The sequence below is a fragment of the Salvia hispanica genome, chromosome 3 (genome assembly GCF_029641045.1).
Source record: "Salvia hispanica isolate PSC_SH4W2 chromosome 3, Shi_PSC_v1, whole genome shotgun sequence".
NCBI lineage: Eukaryota > Viridiplantae > Streptophyta > Magnoliopsida > Lamiales > Lamiaceae > Salvia > Salvia hispanica.
The window spans coordinates 12,791,151-12,809,841 of NC_142694.1; the positions used below are offsets into that span (position 1 = coordinate 12,791,151).

At 32.8% G+C, this 18,691-nt stretch overlaps 1 protein-coding gene across 1 annotated transcript; it reads left to right on the forward strand.

Annotated features, from left to right (window-relative positions):
- The first annotated feature begins 2,880 nt into the window (after positions 1-2,880).
- LOC125212018 (transcription initiation factor TFIID subunit (Protein of unknown function, DUF584)) lies at positions 2,881-3,678 on the forward strand. Its single transcript, XM_048112021.2, has one exon. It carries the CDS (start codon positions 2,980-2,982, stop codon positions 3,448-3,450), a length of 471 nt encoding a protein of 156 aa, XP_047967978.1. The 5' UTR covers positions 2,881-2,979; the 3' UTR covers positions 3,451-3,678.
- Positions 3,679-18,691: the final 15,013 nt, after the last annotated feature.

An 18,691-nucleotide genomic window follows, 5' to 3' on the forward strand; every position in this document is an offset into this window, starting at 1 on the left:
ATGTTAATCTCAAAGGGATCAAAATATATTGGAATGGTTAAATTTCGAGCAAGGGATTGGATTCATTTTTTCGCTATAATCATGCATGTTTAATTTAGTACTCCATTGTCTTCACCCAAAAGATAGTGATTTGTTTTCATCACGTGTTCAACTTTTGATCTCTCAGCTTATAATAAATCCAAATATGATACTTGAAATTGATGAGCTAGTCATAATTTTGAAATGAAACATGTTCTGGTATATTTAGATATACATATTTTTATTATAATTAAAATTTAATTGTGATTATTGACAATTCATTATATTTAACTAGCTGTTAATAAACTCTAATTGATTTAAAGAATTCTTCCATCTCAACTAAGTTGAGTCGTATTTCTTTATAGAATATCATAACTAAGTTGGATCATTTCATTTTTTTAAAAAAAAAAAACAAAACATTCAATAATCTTACTTTATTTCACATTTACTTTACTATTTCTTTATTTTTCTTACTTCATTCATTTTTCTTGTTTTTTTCAGCACAATTTTTCAATCTGTGTATTTAAAAGTTTTGGCTCAACTTAATTGTAAAGTGTAGAACGTTGTGCATGTTGGTTTTATGGAATTATTTGGATTTTAATTCTCTATATTTAATTTTATAAACAGATAAGTGAGGGTATATTTGTAATCCTGTGTTTTTGTCGTTTAACGAGAAGCTTCCACTATTTTCGCGAGTGTGCACCTGGTCCAGCTCCACATAAATAAGCGACACGTGTGCAATCGTGGTGGTTGCCACGGCCCACGACTCATCACCACCGTTGAAATAGCGCGTGGACGCACGTGTGTCAGTGCGTGGGTTATTATTCTATATATGTAGCCAGCCAACCTCTCCTTTGTAGTAATCAATGGCGACAAACGGTGAGTACTCGCCGCATTCTATCATTACTCAATGAGATGGATTTTTTTGGTTGGATAAACAATGAATTATATGTCGACATAATGTCCATTAAATTAGCACGGTACTCATTCAACTCCATTTACTCTACATTCTAAAATTGCATATTTATTTTTTTTAATTAGAAAATGGATATAAATTTATTATTTTTTTATATAGGAGTATTTTTTATATTCGGTATGAATTACTATGCAAAAACGACTATCATCACAAAAATATTTAAACTCGAAAACAAATAATCATACTGATTTGCAAGTTTAAAAATTGATATAATGGTCCCTTTATCCCTCTTAAAAAGCTAATGGACTAATGGTCCTTTTATTTATGAACTCATAAATGACTTAAATGGGGGCTTTGATTGAACACCCACTTTATTAAGTTATTATTTACCTAAAAGGTATTAGGCCCGCTAGGTGATAATTAGATTCAAGTTTTAGGCTATTTACATACTGAACTAAGTTGTTATTTGTGAGAAAATTTCTCATTAATTGTACGCATAACCTCTTGACTAAAAGAAAATGTTTTATTTGCTGAAGAATACAAATTGATTTTATTATTATTGTTTTTATTATTTTTTATATTGAGTTGGAGGATGAAAGGATTGATATTTAATCTATATGCTACAAAACTTTATTCGAATCGTCACATTTGAACTCCAAATATCGAGAATTCTCTATTTTTGTTTGTCCTGGTAATTACAGATTTATAACATTATTTTGTTAAACGTAGAAAATAGAAGATATATACGTTATGACGATCTACCAATATTAGTTTTATAGGTATCAAATACACTAATTAAATGGATAAAATTTGTACCCGATTTCACTAACCAGGTACACCTAATTTATCTAACTTGAATTCTATTTGTAATGTGCCACAAACCACCTGATAAAATCTGTGGGAAGGTGCAAAATTCTACTCCACTACCATTTGCCGTGAGGGATACCTCTTAATTCAACTTTATATACTCATATATAAAGAAGTCATAATCATCAATTTATTAATGTTTAAAAGTTCTTGTTTATCAAAGAGTTGGGATCACCAATTTGTTGTTGTATGACAAGAAGGGGTTTCAATACACTCCCGCGATATGTGAGCCGAAATGATAATCGGATTTCTACACGTGCAACAAAGAAATACATTACTGATTTAGCCCCGCTTTGATTCTATGTTAGAAACAGACCACTCGTCCCTTTAAAAGACCTTACAAGTGAGAAAAATTATCTACTTATTTATAGAGGAGTCAGAATTATCAATTTATGAATGTGAAAAAAGAAACAAATTTAATACTATAAACTTCGTGATTATTTTCAAAATCATTATTAATTTAGCTATATAAGTTATTGATTTTGTCAACGAACAAGTAATCCGCAATAATGATTTTTTTATAGCAATTTTCATACTACTATATTTCTCTGATTATGATTGGGATGATGATTGATGGATGAACGGGCCATTTTTTGAAGAATACAGAGAGCCGTGAAGATGAAACCATTGATTTCATCCTTCATAGATAGAAGTCTTGTTCGGATGATACAGAATACAAAGAAATCATGTTTACTAGATTTTTTTTACTCGAGAAATCATGTTAATTTTGAATAAGATTAGAATCTCAAAAAAATGTCAATGATAATTGCTAGATTAAATCAACTTAATTATTTTTTTCTTTTTTCTTTGGACTAGAACTCTAGAAGCATCCAAACTAAAATTTAATCACTAATGTAATAAGTAAAATTAATTAATTATATATTCTGGCCCTGATCTTAATTTAAGTGTAATTTTCCGAGAATTTACAGTGGCAAACAAAAGTGGATAAAAGTAAAAAATAACGTGGCGGAATTTTGAAAATATACTCGTTGCAGCAAAGGGCAGTTTGAGGAGAGAGAAAGAGAGATGATTTAAAACCTTATCCATTTCGCCCTTTATAAAAGCATATCAAAGCTTCAGTTTTCGTATCAAATTAACCTAACAAAATCCCCATTTTTCTCCACAACGGAAGAGAGCGGAGGCAAAATTGCTCCAACTGAAAATCTCTGATCGATTCAATGGCTGCGCCGAAAAGCTACTTCCCCAGAGCCAACTACAGATTTCTCCCCACTGATCGGGAAACCACTAACAACTCGATGATCTTCGAGCTCGACGAATCGGACGTCTGGAACTCCGACGGCCGCTCGCTCTCGCCGGATTGCCGCAAGCAGAGTTCCAGAATTTCCAGGAAGCCGGCGGCGAGGGGATCGTTGACCGGACCTGCTTCCCTGCCGGTCAACATTCCGGACTGGTCGAAGATCCTGAAGGACGAGTACAGAGACAATCGCCGGAGAGACAGCGACGACGACGACTTCGACTTCGAAGAGGACGAGGCGGCGGAGAACGGTGGCCGCGTTCCGCCGCATGAGTTTCTGGCGAGGACTAGGATCGCCTCGTCGGTGCAGGAAGGGATCGGGAGGACGCTCAAGGGCAGGGATCTGAACAGGGTTAGAAACGCGATTTGGCTGAAAGTCGGGTTTCAGGATTGATCGATTCAACCTCAATTCTATTTTTGATTAATTAATAACTGCAATTTTTGGTTTCGTTTTTTGTTTTTTCTTCTTTTAAATTGGGGGAATGCTTTTCTTATTATATGAAAAGCCGTATTTAACCATGAGCGATTGGTAATCAAAACTTTGTGTTTGATTTCCACTTTTCTGAGAGTATATGTATACATATCGGATTCATCAAATTTTAATTTCTCTTTGCCATTTTCATTCTTCATAGTCATACACTCTGTTCCACTGCAACTCTGCAACTGATTAATTTTGAAATGGAATTTTCATTTACGTCTGCATAAACAATATTGAAATTTGAAATGTTTGAAATTAATTGAAGAAGTGGAGAATTGGTATTGGTGATGGTATTGATTGAATGAAGGCGAATAATAATGGAAATAGGTGGATAGATTAGGTGGCACGAAAAGAGAATAAGGCAATGTTTGGTTGATAATAGGTGGTGTTGGAGTTTAGGGTGGTGGGGTAGGTGAGAAAAAGCACCCTCTATAAAATCTGATATAGTAATTTTTTGAAACTGATTTTTGAATACAATTTGTCTAATACAATTATGCTTAAATATGTGATTAATTAACATTAAGCTAGCATAATCCAAAGAAAGGATTTTATCACATAACGATTCGATACGTGGATATTTCCTTCTATATTTAAGGAGAGAGAAACGTAGAAAGAGAAAATAATTGGAATGAAGTGGTGAATTCTGGAATTAGGAGACATGGTGTTGAATGTGGCCTTAGTTACGGGTCAGGTTCATCCGACGCCGTTAAAACACGAATACGTGTAATACTATCGCGTATAATGAGTCAATTTATGGTTTGAAAATAGGATTGGCATCAATTTGGAATAAAGCTATATTTGAGGGATAATTAATTCCAGTGATAAAATTGTGAAAGTAGCCATTAATATAGATTGGCAAGTTGTGTGTGCTTAGAGACGTTGCATTAACGACATGAAAGCAATTTGTAACTAAAAGGCAACGTCGTTTTGAATGAATTTGCCTGTCGTTTTGGCTAAGTACGCCATTATCTTTCCGGAATGCACACTTTATGTATTTATATTTACTTGTCAATTTATTTCGTCTTCGTATATCAATCCATGTTTTATCAAGCATTTAGAAAAATATTTCTTAATAGTTTATATTCTAGAAAAAAAAATAGTGAAGATCATCGAGTAATAAAAGAAAAAAAATATTTCTTAATAATTTTTATTGGAAACATTTCTTTTCGTCCTTATAATTATAGTCCTTGTATTTTTGGTAAATTCATGCCATTCAACATAATTGACGTGTATTTTGTGGTTGAAAAAATCATGTTTAAGTATTTGTCATGGTCATGGACACCTAATAAGCTAAATAACCATTCTCGGTACCAAAGTAAAAAATAATTTATATAATGTTTTAAATTACTTAATTTTGTGGAATCTAAGTTCATAATGTTAGTTTTGTTGATGAAGATAGAGCAATGTGTATTTATTGGCGTGACAAATGCGTAGTTGTGTATGGGGCTACATACATTGTCGCAATGCACCCACTTTAGCTGGAATTGAAAAGATTGGTCATGATATTTATTATTGTTTGGGATAAAATTGGGACTTTGATATTGAAATTGCATAGATTGTATGTATATGCACACACGACTACACATTTGTGATCCATAATTATTTGATAGTCATACTCGAAAAAGGAATATGATGTAAACCCGTGTGTGTGTATATTCAACTGGTGATTACTTGAGTTTATATATGAAAATATCATAATAGGGATGCGTTAAAATGACAACACATCGTAAAGTAACATCATACCACCATTCCTAGTTAATCATTTGTACACATGGATAAATAATCAACTGCCATGTGGCAATCATAAAAAATGCTCAAGGGTAAATTTTCTCGGCCAGTAATATCCAATACGCTAGACAACAATTTTTCTCGGCCAGCAATATCCTATACGCTGGACAGCATGCTATAGATTCTTGTCTAGCGTTTATACTATTGTTGTGTAGCGTTTATAATATTGCTGGATATGTGGTGTCACAGTAACACTTTAAGAGGTGTTGTCATTTTAACACAGATGTATCGTACTATGCTTATTTTTAAAGAATAACTTGATATGGTCTTTTGGTAATTAATCTAAAGTAAAACAAATTTAGTGAAACGAGAAGGCAACAAAATTTCTGAATACTTTATAAGCAGACAAGTTATAATAAAGTCAAAACAATTAAAGACTAAATAAGGAGCAAGTTTTCCGAATTGGTTTTTTAATTTGTTGCATAATAAAAGGCATAAATTGAAATACTATATATTGAACTGGTAGGGAAAATAGGATAAAGATGAATGGCCTAACACAATTGTCATAGTATGTTACGCCATACCACATTTATCTAGAGAGGTTTTGTGACTTTGGTACGTAACCTATTATTTTGATAATTAATCAAATAATCCCACTTATAGATGCCGACTAATGTAGTGGAGTAGTTTTTATTTATTTATTTGTTTGTTTGTTTATTTTAACTATTAAGGCTTTTATTTTGATTGTCTTTTAATAGTATAATTTACGAGTTTGGTCTCCCTAGTAAATTTAAGATGAGTGATGGTGTCTTGTCTCAATTGAGAGGCTCCATGATATATAGTGTGAATAGGCTCACCCATTATGAAATGATATTACAAAGGGTCATTAAAAATCGATGATGCATTTTTTTCTTAAATAGCTTGTGATTTTGTCTCCATGTTTTCTTAAGATCGATGAGTGATTTCTTGTGAGTTGTTTGTGGGGATGTGGTTTGCTATTTGGTCCTATAATACTACTTCATTGAGGTTATGTGAAAGAAAAATTAAAATGGATAAATGATGAGAATAAAATACGAGAAATTAAAATAGTTATTTTCTATTAAAAGAGAGTATTAGTCGTTTAGTTTGAGACGTTTTGTAAAAGAATATGAACCGATTAACTTCGGACATACTGTGTATAAAGTAAGTACATGTTAATTAATTAACTGATAATATCTTCATCCACGATTACGAGTCTCAATTATATTCTACATGAATTCTAAAAAATGTAAAAATATAGAAGTATGTCTTAATTCATTTATTTTAGATAGATCCAACAAATAGGGAAAAATCATTAAATCAATTCAAATCCCGAGCAAAAAGAAGGAATTGAGCAATGTCATCTTTTTTATCCACGGCGACATCTTTCTTTGATTTTGGTCTATCCATTTTGAATAATTTGTAGCTTGCGTGCAAATGTATTTAATATATTGGACGAAATGGAGTGTAGTTATTGGGCATTAAAGAGTTACGTGTTGTACACATATAACTAATGGAGTGTGAAGTTTAAAATAAAAGCCTCGTATTTATTTTTATTGTAAAACAGTGAATCTATCATTAAAATGAGAGATATTGGCATCTAATATCACAAGACTTTTAAAAAGTTGGTTTTTTTCCACGAACTTTAAAATTGACAAATAATATCACGAACTTTATCCCCAGTTTGTTTTTTCCCACGAATGAAAAAATTCACACAAATAATATTATGATATGGATTTGTTTTCATAATTTCTCGACAACAATTTTGAGAGCTTCAAGTTTTTCAATCTTTGAAGATAGTTTTTCTTGAAACACGCCCTCCAAAATTGTTCTTCAATCTATTAAAAAAACATGAATTTTTTCATTCGTGGAAAAAAACAAATTGAGGGTAAAGTTCGTGATATTATTTGCCAATTTTAAAGTTCATGGGAAAAAACCAACTTTTTGAAAGTTTCGTGATATTAGATGCTAATATCCCTTAAAATAATGCTCCTTCTATTCCTCAACAAGATGTACTTTTAATTGTCACAAATTTTAATCTATAACTAGTAAAGTAAGAGAGAAAAGTAAAAATAAAATAAAATATTATTAGTAAATAAGTTTATGAAAAATAAGAAAATACATACTGTCGTGGAACTGAAAAAAAAAATAAAGTATATACTTTTATTAGAAGGAGTAATGAATTTGATTATCTATAACTGATCACTATTCATAATATTATTTATAAATGAAACTCATTATTCATTCATACTAATCCAATATTGTTTTATGAAAACACACGTTACACCATTTCAGTCTTTTTATATTGACGATTGGTGTATTATAATTCTTATAAATTTTGATATATTTAAAATTGCATACTTGCCAATTTTAATTTAATTGTGAGAGTTTGGTGATTTAAAGACAAAATTGTACAACTGATGTTTGAAAGCTTGAAACCGATCAACCCAAACCAGAGTAGAACTTTGAGAATTTTAGAATAATAGTACATTAAATTACATTTTCCATTTATGGGTTAGTGATCAAATTCAGCCCAATATCATGCAATTTTAAACAAAAAAAAGAAAAGAAGTTATCGATATTGTTACTGAATTGTGTCATAATTGCGTTTATACTAGTATAAATTTATTGGACGATAAATTGATACAAATCACGAAGTTGAGATAAAACTAACAGATTTAAAAAATCTGAATAAAATAAAATTGCTAATAAGTGTAAACTCGATATATTTATGATTATAAATTATAATGTGAAAATAAAACCGAAACATTTTAGTTATATACCAATTCGTCCAATATCTTAATCAAAACAAGTTCCAAAGATGGTTTGGTCCATTCTTAGATATATTATTGGTTACTTAAAGAATCAAATTTTTGGACTAGGTATATCCATTTTTACATAAAAGTTGGGAATTATCCAACTCTTGGCCACTACCAAGGGTCATCTCACATAACGCCCTTGATTTATGTTATTTTTTAAAATATTTTACAAACAAATGAAACTATAATCTATTAGCGATATGTAACAAATACTACTAATTTATATTTCTGACGTTAGGCTGGCGATCCAATCTTAGAAAGGATCAACACTAAATTAAGATCAAAGAAAGATGATGACAATTTTTTTTTTTTTTTTATTTGAGAATGATGTAGCTATGGTGACTGATGTCCTAATTTTGTGTCTTATCAAAGTCCCATTTTGTGTTGTGAAAAAAATCTATGTGCATTATTATGGCTGAACTCTGAAGACAATAATCTCAAATTAAGAGATAATAAAGATATTATTTGATGCCAACGATTTGCCTAACTTATCTTTACCTTATCTTAATTCTTCTTATATTGAAAATCAACAATTCAGATATAATTCTTTATCTTATCTTAATTCTTATATTGAAAATCATCAATTATTTGATATGCGATAGCCTCAATTGTGAAGTTGAAGCACTTGTCACATTTTATATTTAGGAATTATTTAATTGGATTAAATTCCAAATATGTACCCGCCAAAGAATTTTGAAGCACGCTAAAATCCAACTTTCAATAATCTCACTGGAGCTTGATTTAGGCTCAGGCCCATTAAATCAAACATAATGTTATTTTCCTTAGTTTTGGGCCTGACTTTTTAAATATGAATTTCATTAAAGGATGCTCTCATCCTATTATATAAAAAAAAATCTTGTATTTCAAGTTCTTTTGTTTTAGATTTCAATTTTCATTATATCTAGTCTGATTTATAGCTACTTTTGACAAAACTACGTGGTCTTTGGGCCCAGTATCAAGAAAATAGACATTCCATTTCACTTTCAACTTCAATTTTTTTTTTCTCTTCGTCTTTTTCATTCCACATTTCGGTGTGGGCTGAAAATTGGGCACAATAAAACATGCGAAATTACAATTATTACAGTTAAATAATTCAATGATTGAGGATAAAATTCTTGTTAATAGTATTACGTATTCTTCAAAATTCTTGTCTATAGTATTGAGATATACTATGAACATAGGTAGGCATGTTTTTGAGAGACAAATTGATGAAGAGAGACTAGAAATTGCTGGGCCATGCAGCAATAAATAAATTGTACATTTGTACTAGGCTAGGCCTGCCCAATATCCCATCCTTTATCCATATTTGAGTTCATACTTTATAGTCAAAAGAGTGAGAGCACAAAAATAGGAAAACATGTGAATACACCACCATGTGAATAAAGACTTCAGACCCTCTCCCTCTCTCTCTACCTTTGCTTGTTTATCACACATGACTTATTTCTGTGTGATGGAGAGAGAGAGAAGGAGAGTGGTTACTTATTTTGTCTAAATGTGTGTTGAGAAAATGGTAGTATGAGGTGGTGGGCCAAATCTTCCACTTAAAAGACACCAAGCCATCAAAGCAAATGTCCACCTCATCATCTCTTTGATTGAACCAACCAAACAAATATTTGGGTGGGCCCGGGCCCACTCCAGCCTGCACACCTTTGGCCCACTTTGGATTATGGAAGCACAAAAGCATTGGCTCAAATAAAAGAACCCTGCTACAACCACTAAAGGAGAGAGGGGGGGACAAAGTGAAGGAATGTTAATCCCATCAAACATAGATTTGGAAAATGAAATGAAAATATGGTAATGGGAAGCATTTGACCTTTGTTTAATTCATCATGCACCTTTGATTGCACCTATGAACAAGGAACTTATGTTGTCTCTCTTATGCCTACTCAATCTTTGTTCTCTTCATTCTATGCTTTACTTTCCTCCCCCTTTTCTTCTTTCTGCTACCACCAATATACTACTATTACTACTACTACTACTACTATATTGGAGTACTACTGTATTTCATATCATTTTATAAAAAACAATATACACATTTTTAACATAGACATGTCAAAATCTATGCACGCTAAAACATATGCACCCTCGAGCATAGAAGTTTTCGTCCTAATACAAGTATTTTTATCTCATCGGTTCGATTCATGTGAAAATAGTACTCCGTATTAAGTTATTATGGTGTTACCGAAATTTAAATGTTAATTAGAATTATTTGTAATGTGTGCATAATGAAAGTTGGTCAATTGAGATTATTGTGCATAATTTTTACTTATTACCACTTGCACTCACTATCTTTTTCTTGTCTGCATCAATTGCCTTTGAATTTTTTTTGTAGTATATGTTTTGAAATCAATTATATACGTAGATGTCGCCACAATCACAAGCATGCATGTAAGGTAAACTTTGTGTCGACTATAATTCATACAAGATGTTAAATCCGACAACCTACCTTTGATGGGAGCATGAAATTTTATAAGGCAAAAGAAAGTGTAAACTTTTTTTTACTTTAACTATTTGGGACTTGAGTATAATTCCCCATTTCCACTTTAACCTATCTAATTGGATTGTTATCATTGGCGGTGGGGTTGAGTCATGAAGAAGCCCATAAAAAATTTTCACCATTGATGATACTTTATTAACTAAATAGGAGTAGTAATTAAATACAATTAACGTGTGAAATAAGGATTAAGGCGTGTTACATATTAAACTAAAAGTTTAAAAATAAAAGAGAACTTAAACTTTAGACAGTGATAATTAACTCTCTCTAACGAAAACTTACGGATTAATTAAACACTAGAATGTAACAAATGAAAAAAATGGACGTATTAATTGTTGCAAAAAATAAATAAATAAAATTTAATGGTTATCAATATACGAGATAACAAAAATCGTCAAAATCATGTGATTTTGTTGCTAAAAGCCTCAAAATCGTGGGATTTCACAAGCTATAATTTTACTTTAACAGATGATTTTTACTATTTGATTCGCTGTCTATTTTCCACATAAAATTTGTCCAAATGATATAAAATTCAAGAGATATAAAATTATTTGATATCACTTTATTTCCTGACCTAACCTAATCTCTGCTTTTACATAAGTGGTGTGATTGCGAGATTGGATGTAAAAAATAAACAAATCTCATATAGTCAATAAACTAAACAATTATTGCTCCTCAAAGGTGCATTTTAACTCGACGTTCTTGAAAGGCTTCTTTTTAGATTATTTTATCATTATTATTTCCTTCTGTTTTGGCTTTTCCTTTGTTGCATCCGACTCATATAACCTTATAGAAAGATAAATAACGTCGTTTTATATTAAACTATTCAAAAGCATAAAATTGCATTATGTTTTATTAGTTCTTGATTAATATTTTAATTATGTAGTTGGGACTTCTTTTGTGAAAAGGTTTTACTTTATTGTTGAATTTGCGTGATCGCTTATCATCAAGTAATAATTTAGTGGTTTTACGAGATTCTATTCACTTTATTAAAGTATAGATATATAGTTAAACATGTATGATTGATCCTAGATTTTTAAGCATTTCCAGCGTTTTCACATTTTGCAAGAAGTTTTCTTGTTCAAGCAAGGATAAATAAAATTTGTTTATGGACTTGTACTGATTTTTACATAATCGCAAAAAATACCAAAAATCTCAAATTTATTCAATCCTTAGCAGTTAGTAGGAGTATCATATTTGTGAGTGATGCAAAATCATCTTTGTAAAATTTGGTTAAATATTTTGTAAGCAAATAATTCAACCTTTTGTGGCTCTGAAAACATCCAAGCTGTGAAAATCTTATTTATAAATAAAGAGGTAATGAAATCCTATTATCCAAATAAAATAAATAAATAATTATATTATCTTACATAACCAATCTATGCGAACAAGATAGGAATATTATTATCAATTATGGAATGATTTATTACTATTAATATTACAGAATTATAATATCGATTTTAAATTTAGAGTAAATATATATCTCCCGCAGTACATATCTCAAAAAATAAAAACATCTGATCTTAATAACTACTATAAACTTTGAGCGAATTGTTATTTTTCACAAATTTTTTAAGTCGTTTTAAAATTAAGATTGATGTCAATTTCTCACAATGGGTCATTTTTCAAACTGCAGGTCTATTAGAGCATCTCCAATGGTAGGCTAGCCACAGGCTAGCCGATTGACGTGGCTAGCCGAACTATTGGAGTAGGCTAGCCGAATTTCGGCGAAAAAACCGGCCAAGGCTAGCCGATTGCGTATGGCTGGCCGCCATTGTGGCGGCCCGATCGGCCAGCGCCGATTTTTAATTTTTTTTTTTTAAAACCTATATAAACGCGATTTTAGTTTCATTTTCATTTGCACCGCTTGTTTTAACGAGTTTTCTCTCTCTCTAACTTTCTGTACAAGAGCATCATCGAGCGATGAGTAATGCGGGTGGTAGCAGTGGTGGTAGTGGTGGGGATGCTGAGGAGTACGAACGGAGGATGAACGAGGCTATGGAGGCCTACATGAACCGCGAGATGGAGCGGTACATGCGTAGGGTGGAACAGCAGGCGATACCTCGCCCTCCACGGGTTATCCACCACTGAGCAGTGATTGATCGGGATCACGCCGCTGCACATCAGCGGCTGTACGATGACTACTTTTCGGAGAACCCGCGGTTTCCCGCACACATGTTCCGGCGGCGTTTTAGAATGCGCAGGGAGTTATTTATGCGTATCGTTGGCACATTAGAGCGTCGATATCTGTGTTTCCGCTTCAGGCACGATGCGGTTGGCAGACCCGGCCATACCCCTATTCAAAAGTGCACGGCGGCAATCAGGCAGTTGGCCTACGAAGGCGCGGCAGACATGTGGGATGAGTACCTCCACATCGGTGAGTCGACAGTCCTGGAATGTCTGAAGTATTTCTGTGAGGGCGTGATGAACGTTTTCGGTGAGCAGTACCTTCGAAGCCCTACTCCCGAAGATTGTCAGAATTTGATGCAAATGCACGGGGAGAAGCATGGGTTCCCCGGGATGTTAGGCAGCATAGACTGTATGCATTGGGAGTGGAATAACTGCCCGACTGCCTGGAAGGGGGCCTACACGACCGACTAAAAGTCAAAGAATCCCACGATGATCCTCGAGGCCGTAGCTAATTACCGGCTGTGGATCTGGCACGCGTATTTTGGGGTAGCCGGGTCGAACAACGACCTCAACATCCTGAACTCGTCTCCCCTCTTCAACGAGAAGTGCCAGGGCGTCGGTCCAGCCGTCTCGTTTGTGGCCAACGGCAACCGACATGATATGGGCTACTACTTGGCGGATGGGATATACCCTAGGTGGCCTGTCTTTGTGAAGACGATCAGGCACGCAAGTGATGAAAGGAAGGCCTACTTTGCGGAACGACAGGAGTCGGCGCGCAAGGACGTGGAGCGCGCATTTGGTGTGCTCCAGTCTCGATGGGCGGCAATTAAGGGTCCAACGCGTTTGTGGGATGTCACATGCGTATCCCAAATAATGTACGCCTGCATTATCCTGCACAACATGATCGTCGAAGACGAAGGCGTACAACTGACTAGTTGGGCCAATGACGATGAAGCCAGTCCAAGCCATGGAACGGCCACCCCTAACGTACGACGTGGGGTACCTCTCGATGAAGCCGGCCGCCTCAAGGAATTTGCCGACATGCGCCAAGTGGATGCTCATATTCAACTCCAAAAGGATATAATTGAAGAGTTGTGGGCACGGAGGACTGCACGGCGATAGTTTTTTTTCTTTATTATTTACCTTTTTAAATGTAATCTTTTTTTATCTATGTACCTTTTTTAATGCAATTAATGAATTTTCCCGTATATGTCTCGTAAATTTAATTCCGTAATTTAATCGTAATTTTAATTCCGTAAATGTAGTATATTTTGAATTATTTTTTTTGCGGCTAGCCTATGGCTGGCCTAAATCTGATGTGGCAGGTGGATTTTTAGTGCTGCTGACGTGGCAGGGAGAGAGGGTGACTGGCCTAATAGCATTGGAGATGCTATTAAATACTAGTAGTAGAATATTTGATGCTATTAAACTCATATTGTTCAACGTCAAACGACATTGTTTAATGTATAATTCACACTACGTCACGCAACTAGATCAAAATCTGCCAAAAATTTATATTTAAGTCGGGTTGAGAAATGCACACTTGTAATAATTTTTAAAACCAATTGAAATGTTTACAAAGAAGACTACCAAAATTAACTCAAAGTTATAAGATTAATATCTTCAAAATAAAAAACATAAATAGAGTACATATAGTTAGTGAGAGCACGTGACCTTTTCGCGCGTGCGAAAAGGCTATAGGGATGCAATTCCATTATATACGAAATGTACTATTCCTCTAAATTATATACGCACCACCTGTGTATCATCACATTCTGTGACTACCCACCCGCTACTTTGCGCCGTTTTCTTTGCGCCGGAAAAGTAAGTGCGCCTGTGAGAGCGAGGAGCCTTGCTTCTCCACTAACATGCGCAGTTCCCACATTGCCACTGGACCCTACCCAATCTCACCTTACCAATTTTCTTACAAATTTCAGAGCATGTATTTATGTAATTGTGTTATCCTCCCTCTATCCTATCCCATTATAAGTAAGATGCATTAGGCCGTTTCATTACAAGTGGAACTTATTTTTTTTTCAAAAAATATTAACATATCTCTTACTTTTCTCTCTATTTTTTCACTTTTAAAAATCTATGCTGAAAAAAATATTTCACATGAAATGGAACGGAGGGAGTATTCATTAATTAACTCAGCGACTATCTCCTAGTACTCATGTTAATTTGTAGAGGAAAGGAAATGAGGCAGATGACCCAAGAATTTAAAATTATTTCACACCCAAGCACAAGAGATTGATTCAATGTTCATTTGATTAAAAATAAACTAGTCTCGTACCACTTAACCTCACCCTACTACTTCTTTCGTTTCACAATATGAGTCACATTGGAGTGAACACGGGTTTTAAGAAATGTAAAGAATACTGAATTGGAAAAGTTAGTGGAATATGATCTCACATTTTTACATTAGAATAAAATTTGAGTAAAATGAATTAGTGGAAAGTGGAACCTACTTATCATTTATGATCAAAATGAAATATGATTCTTACGGTGAAATGGATTGAAATGACAAAATATGACTCTCGTTAGGAGACTGAGTGAGTAAGTATCCATCTGTTAAGAATATGAATATGTGCAATTAAACATGAAAACTACTTGGATAGTTGTACGCTGATTAATTTGGTAACAAAACGTCAGGCTTCATTTAATTCCATTTCGACACTTATCCATCATCACGATATCAAATTTCTTCTCATATTTCTTTGTCACCAATTTTCGCACGTATCCCTCATTTTTGCTTCATAGCGTAGAATGTTGCATAACTTTTTTCCTTTTTCAGTTTTAGATGCTAGTACATTTAATTTGAATATTAAAATAATTACATCAACGATATAGTAGTAGTACTAGACTACTAGTACATTAACAACGTCGTTTCGAACTAGTAAATTTTACTGAGGTGGTGAAATTTATAGAAAGTCAAAATGTGTAGTTACATTGAAACGCTCAAACTATGATGGTGAAATAACATAATAAGTCAAAAGTGATGGATTTATCTCCCGATTAACCTATTCATAAACGACAATCCAAATAGAAATAAATCTAATTAGAAATCAAAAGTGCAAAAATAGGGTGTTGGTTTAGCATCTTTCATGATGAGGAGACAGGACAAGGGCATTAAATGACTTTACCATGAAAAGAAAATTACAAATTGAATTAGTTAACAACCAAACAAGTAGTGAGAGGTAATAGACATTGGAATAACCAATCAAAAAAATCATTATAATTGGTACAGCAAATGCCCTAATTATGATCCTTAACCTTGAAAACTATCTTCAGACCATAAACTGTTCTCTCCATCTTTAATGTGATTACGACTTCACATTGGTTTAACACTAAATTCAGGCGCCAAACAGATCCTTACTATTTTCTGCATCTGTTTTTTTACAAATATTGCAAAAATTTAAAGTGAAGTTAGTTTGATCAGTCTTGTCATGGAATGGGTAATTAATTATGGGATTAGGGCACCGGCACGTGATTTTAATTAAGAGATGAATATGAAATGTTGGCATTTAAGTGCAGTCCAAAAATATGTTGGTCGAATTTGGTTACATCTAATTTGTCGTGTTTATCTACCCAGTTCTATCAATTTGATGTAATTACAAATTTTATTTCTTCATCAATTCGTGTTGATTTGCTATTAAACAAAAGGAGACGCATCAGTTTTTAGTTTATGCTTAACAATCAAGTTTAACTAAAATTTTAGTATTACTCGTTGGTATGGAGTATTAATTACTACTACGAACCAATTTCATTTAATTTAATATTTCGATCATGCGCAGATCGAGCTGGATGGTATGACTTTATGCATTTAAAATTAAAAAGCCACTAATTTTAATGTAATAGTGACCTTATCAAAAGTTGTTAATAAAATAAAAGATTTATAGCCTCTAAAAAACTAAAAGGATTAGAGATTCACTGAATTAGCTATAAGGAGGGACCGACTCTAGGTTTCAAATTTCGTAGTACTCCTATATATTTCAATAATGTAGATAATTAGTAGTAGTAGAATAGAATGTGTTTAGATCTTGAAAGTAAAAGGTTACTCCTTTATAGTTCCTTAAACCATCTCATTTTACTAATTTTTTTATTATTAATTATCTCATTTAATTATCATTATTTTAATAAATGTACTTACGTTCTTTTAATATTTTCCTCTTAAAAAAAATTCAAACAACTAGTAGAATAATTAACAAGGAAAGAAGGAAATAATATGGAGTATTTAAGAAAATGTGGTGGGTTGTAACTAGTATTGCTGTGAGAATAATTGAATAGTAGGGCGTACTCCTAGTAATTTTTGTTGATTTTGTTGGAGTAGTATCTTATTTATAATGGGGAGTTGTGGTAAAAGAAGATAATGTAAAGATGGTGCAGGTGAAATCCCATCAGCAAGATACGATGCTACAGTCTACAGCTACCCTATTCTGTCTCACCATTTCCAACCCCTAAAACCTAAGCTTCCTTTTACAGATATAGCAGTATTTAATTTACAATAAATTTACAATAGCATGCAACCACAATCACAGTCCCATCCGCTACTTGTACAATGCCTCATTTCATTTTTAAGAAACTCATATTTTACTGGAAAATTGAGTGTTTGGTTGCTCGATGGAATCACCTGCTAGCATTGCGACCAATTAAGAGTTTCTTCGGTTTGCAAGAGTGTATCTGAGATTAAATTTGTAGTGTAGCTGGTTCATGAGATTTAACCCTACAATTCAATCATAGATGGATAATCATGTGATAATTAGTCATAGACACTCATAGCTAACCTCCTATAACTAAAATAATCTCATAACTCAATCCTAAATTGTATCTTAGTATTACTCCTATTATTTTATCTTGGAAACCGAACACCACCTAAAATGCTTATGCTTATTGAAAATACAATAAGAGAGAGATATATACTACTACTCACTTTACTAATTTTTTCATCTTTAAAATGGGTTGAGTTTATTTGGATAAGTTAAAAAGAAAAATAGAGTATATGCATTGCTTCCGTGGTAAAGTGGTTAATACTCCTATGGTTAAATATTACTCCCTCCGTCCCATAAAGATTGCTCCACTTTTCTATTTTCGTCCGTCCCACAAAGTTTGTCCTATTTTACTTTTTATCATTTTTGGTAGTGGACCTCATATTCCACTAACTCATTCCTATCCACATTTTATTATAAAACTATATAAACGTAGGACCTATATTCCATTAACTTTTTCAACTCACTTTTCATTACATTTTTTAAAACTCGTGCCCGGTCAAAGTGAGACAATCTTTGTGGGACAGAGGGAGTACTTTATTCGTCCCATAAAAATATGTGCATTTAAAATGATAAAGGAATTAATGCACAATTGGTAAAGTAAGAGAAAAAAGGAGAATGATAAAGTAGTGTTAGTGGATAATGGAACTCACATTATTATTAGTGTTTAATGAGTTGTAATTGTGGGCCATGGTGGCATAAGTTTTAAATAAATTAATGTAGTACTATTGTATATGAGTAATGAGTTGGGAATAACTTTCCATAAACAAAAAGTATACATATTTTTATAGAACTGCACGAGTATATTCACCTATTCATTATATTGTGTTTGTGTTAATAGTTACTACTGAACTTTTTAAATTAGATTTCAAAATTAAGTACACCCCTTTTTTTTACAGGTGAACGAAATAAATTTAAAGATTATGCTATGGAGGATTCAAACCCAAAATCTTTAACCTAAAGTATTACCACTCTATCACTTGGTCAACACACATATCCATCATTTATACTGCTTTGATTTCACAAATAATGCATAATTTGAAGTATCTCGTGTCTAGTACTAAAAGTTAATAATGCATTTTGTGAGTTTAAGAAAATGACACATGTTATTTTATTATGCCATTTAATATAAATAATGATATGTCATGTTTAATTTAGATTAAATGTATTGTCAAAATGCAGATAAAGTGATGTTCAAAAAA

Excerpts from the sequence above, each read along its gene's own strand:
- LOC125212018 (XM_048112021.2), top strand. The coding sequence starts at position 2,980 with ATGGCTGCGCCGAAAAGCTACTTCCCCAGAGCCAACTACAGATTTCTC.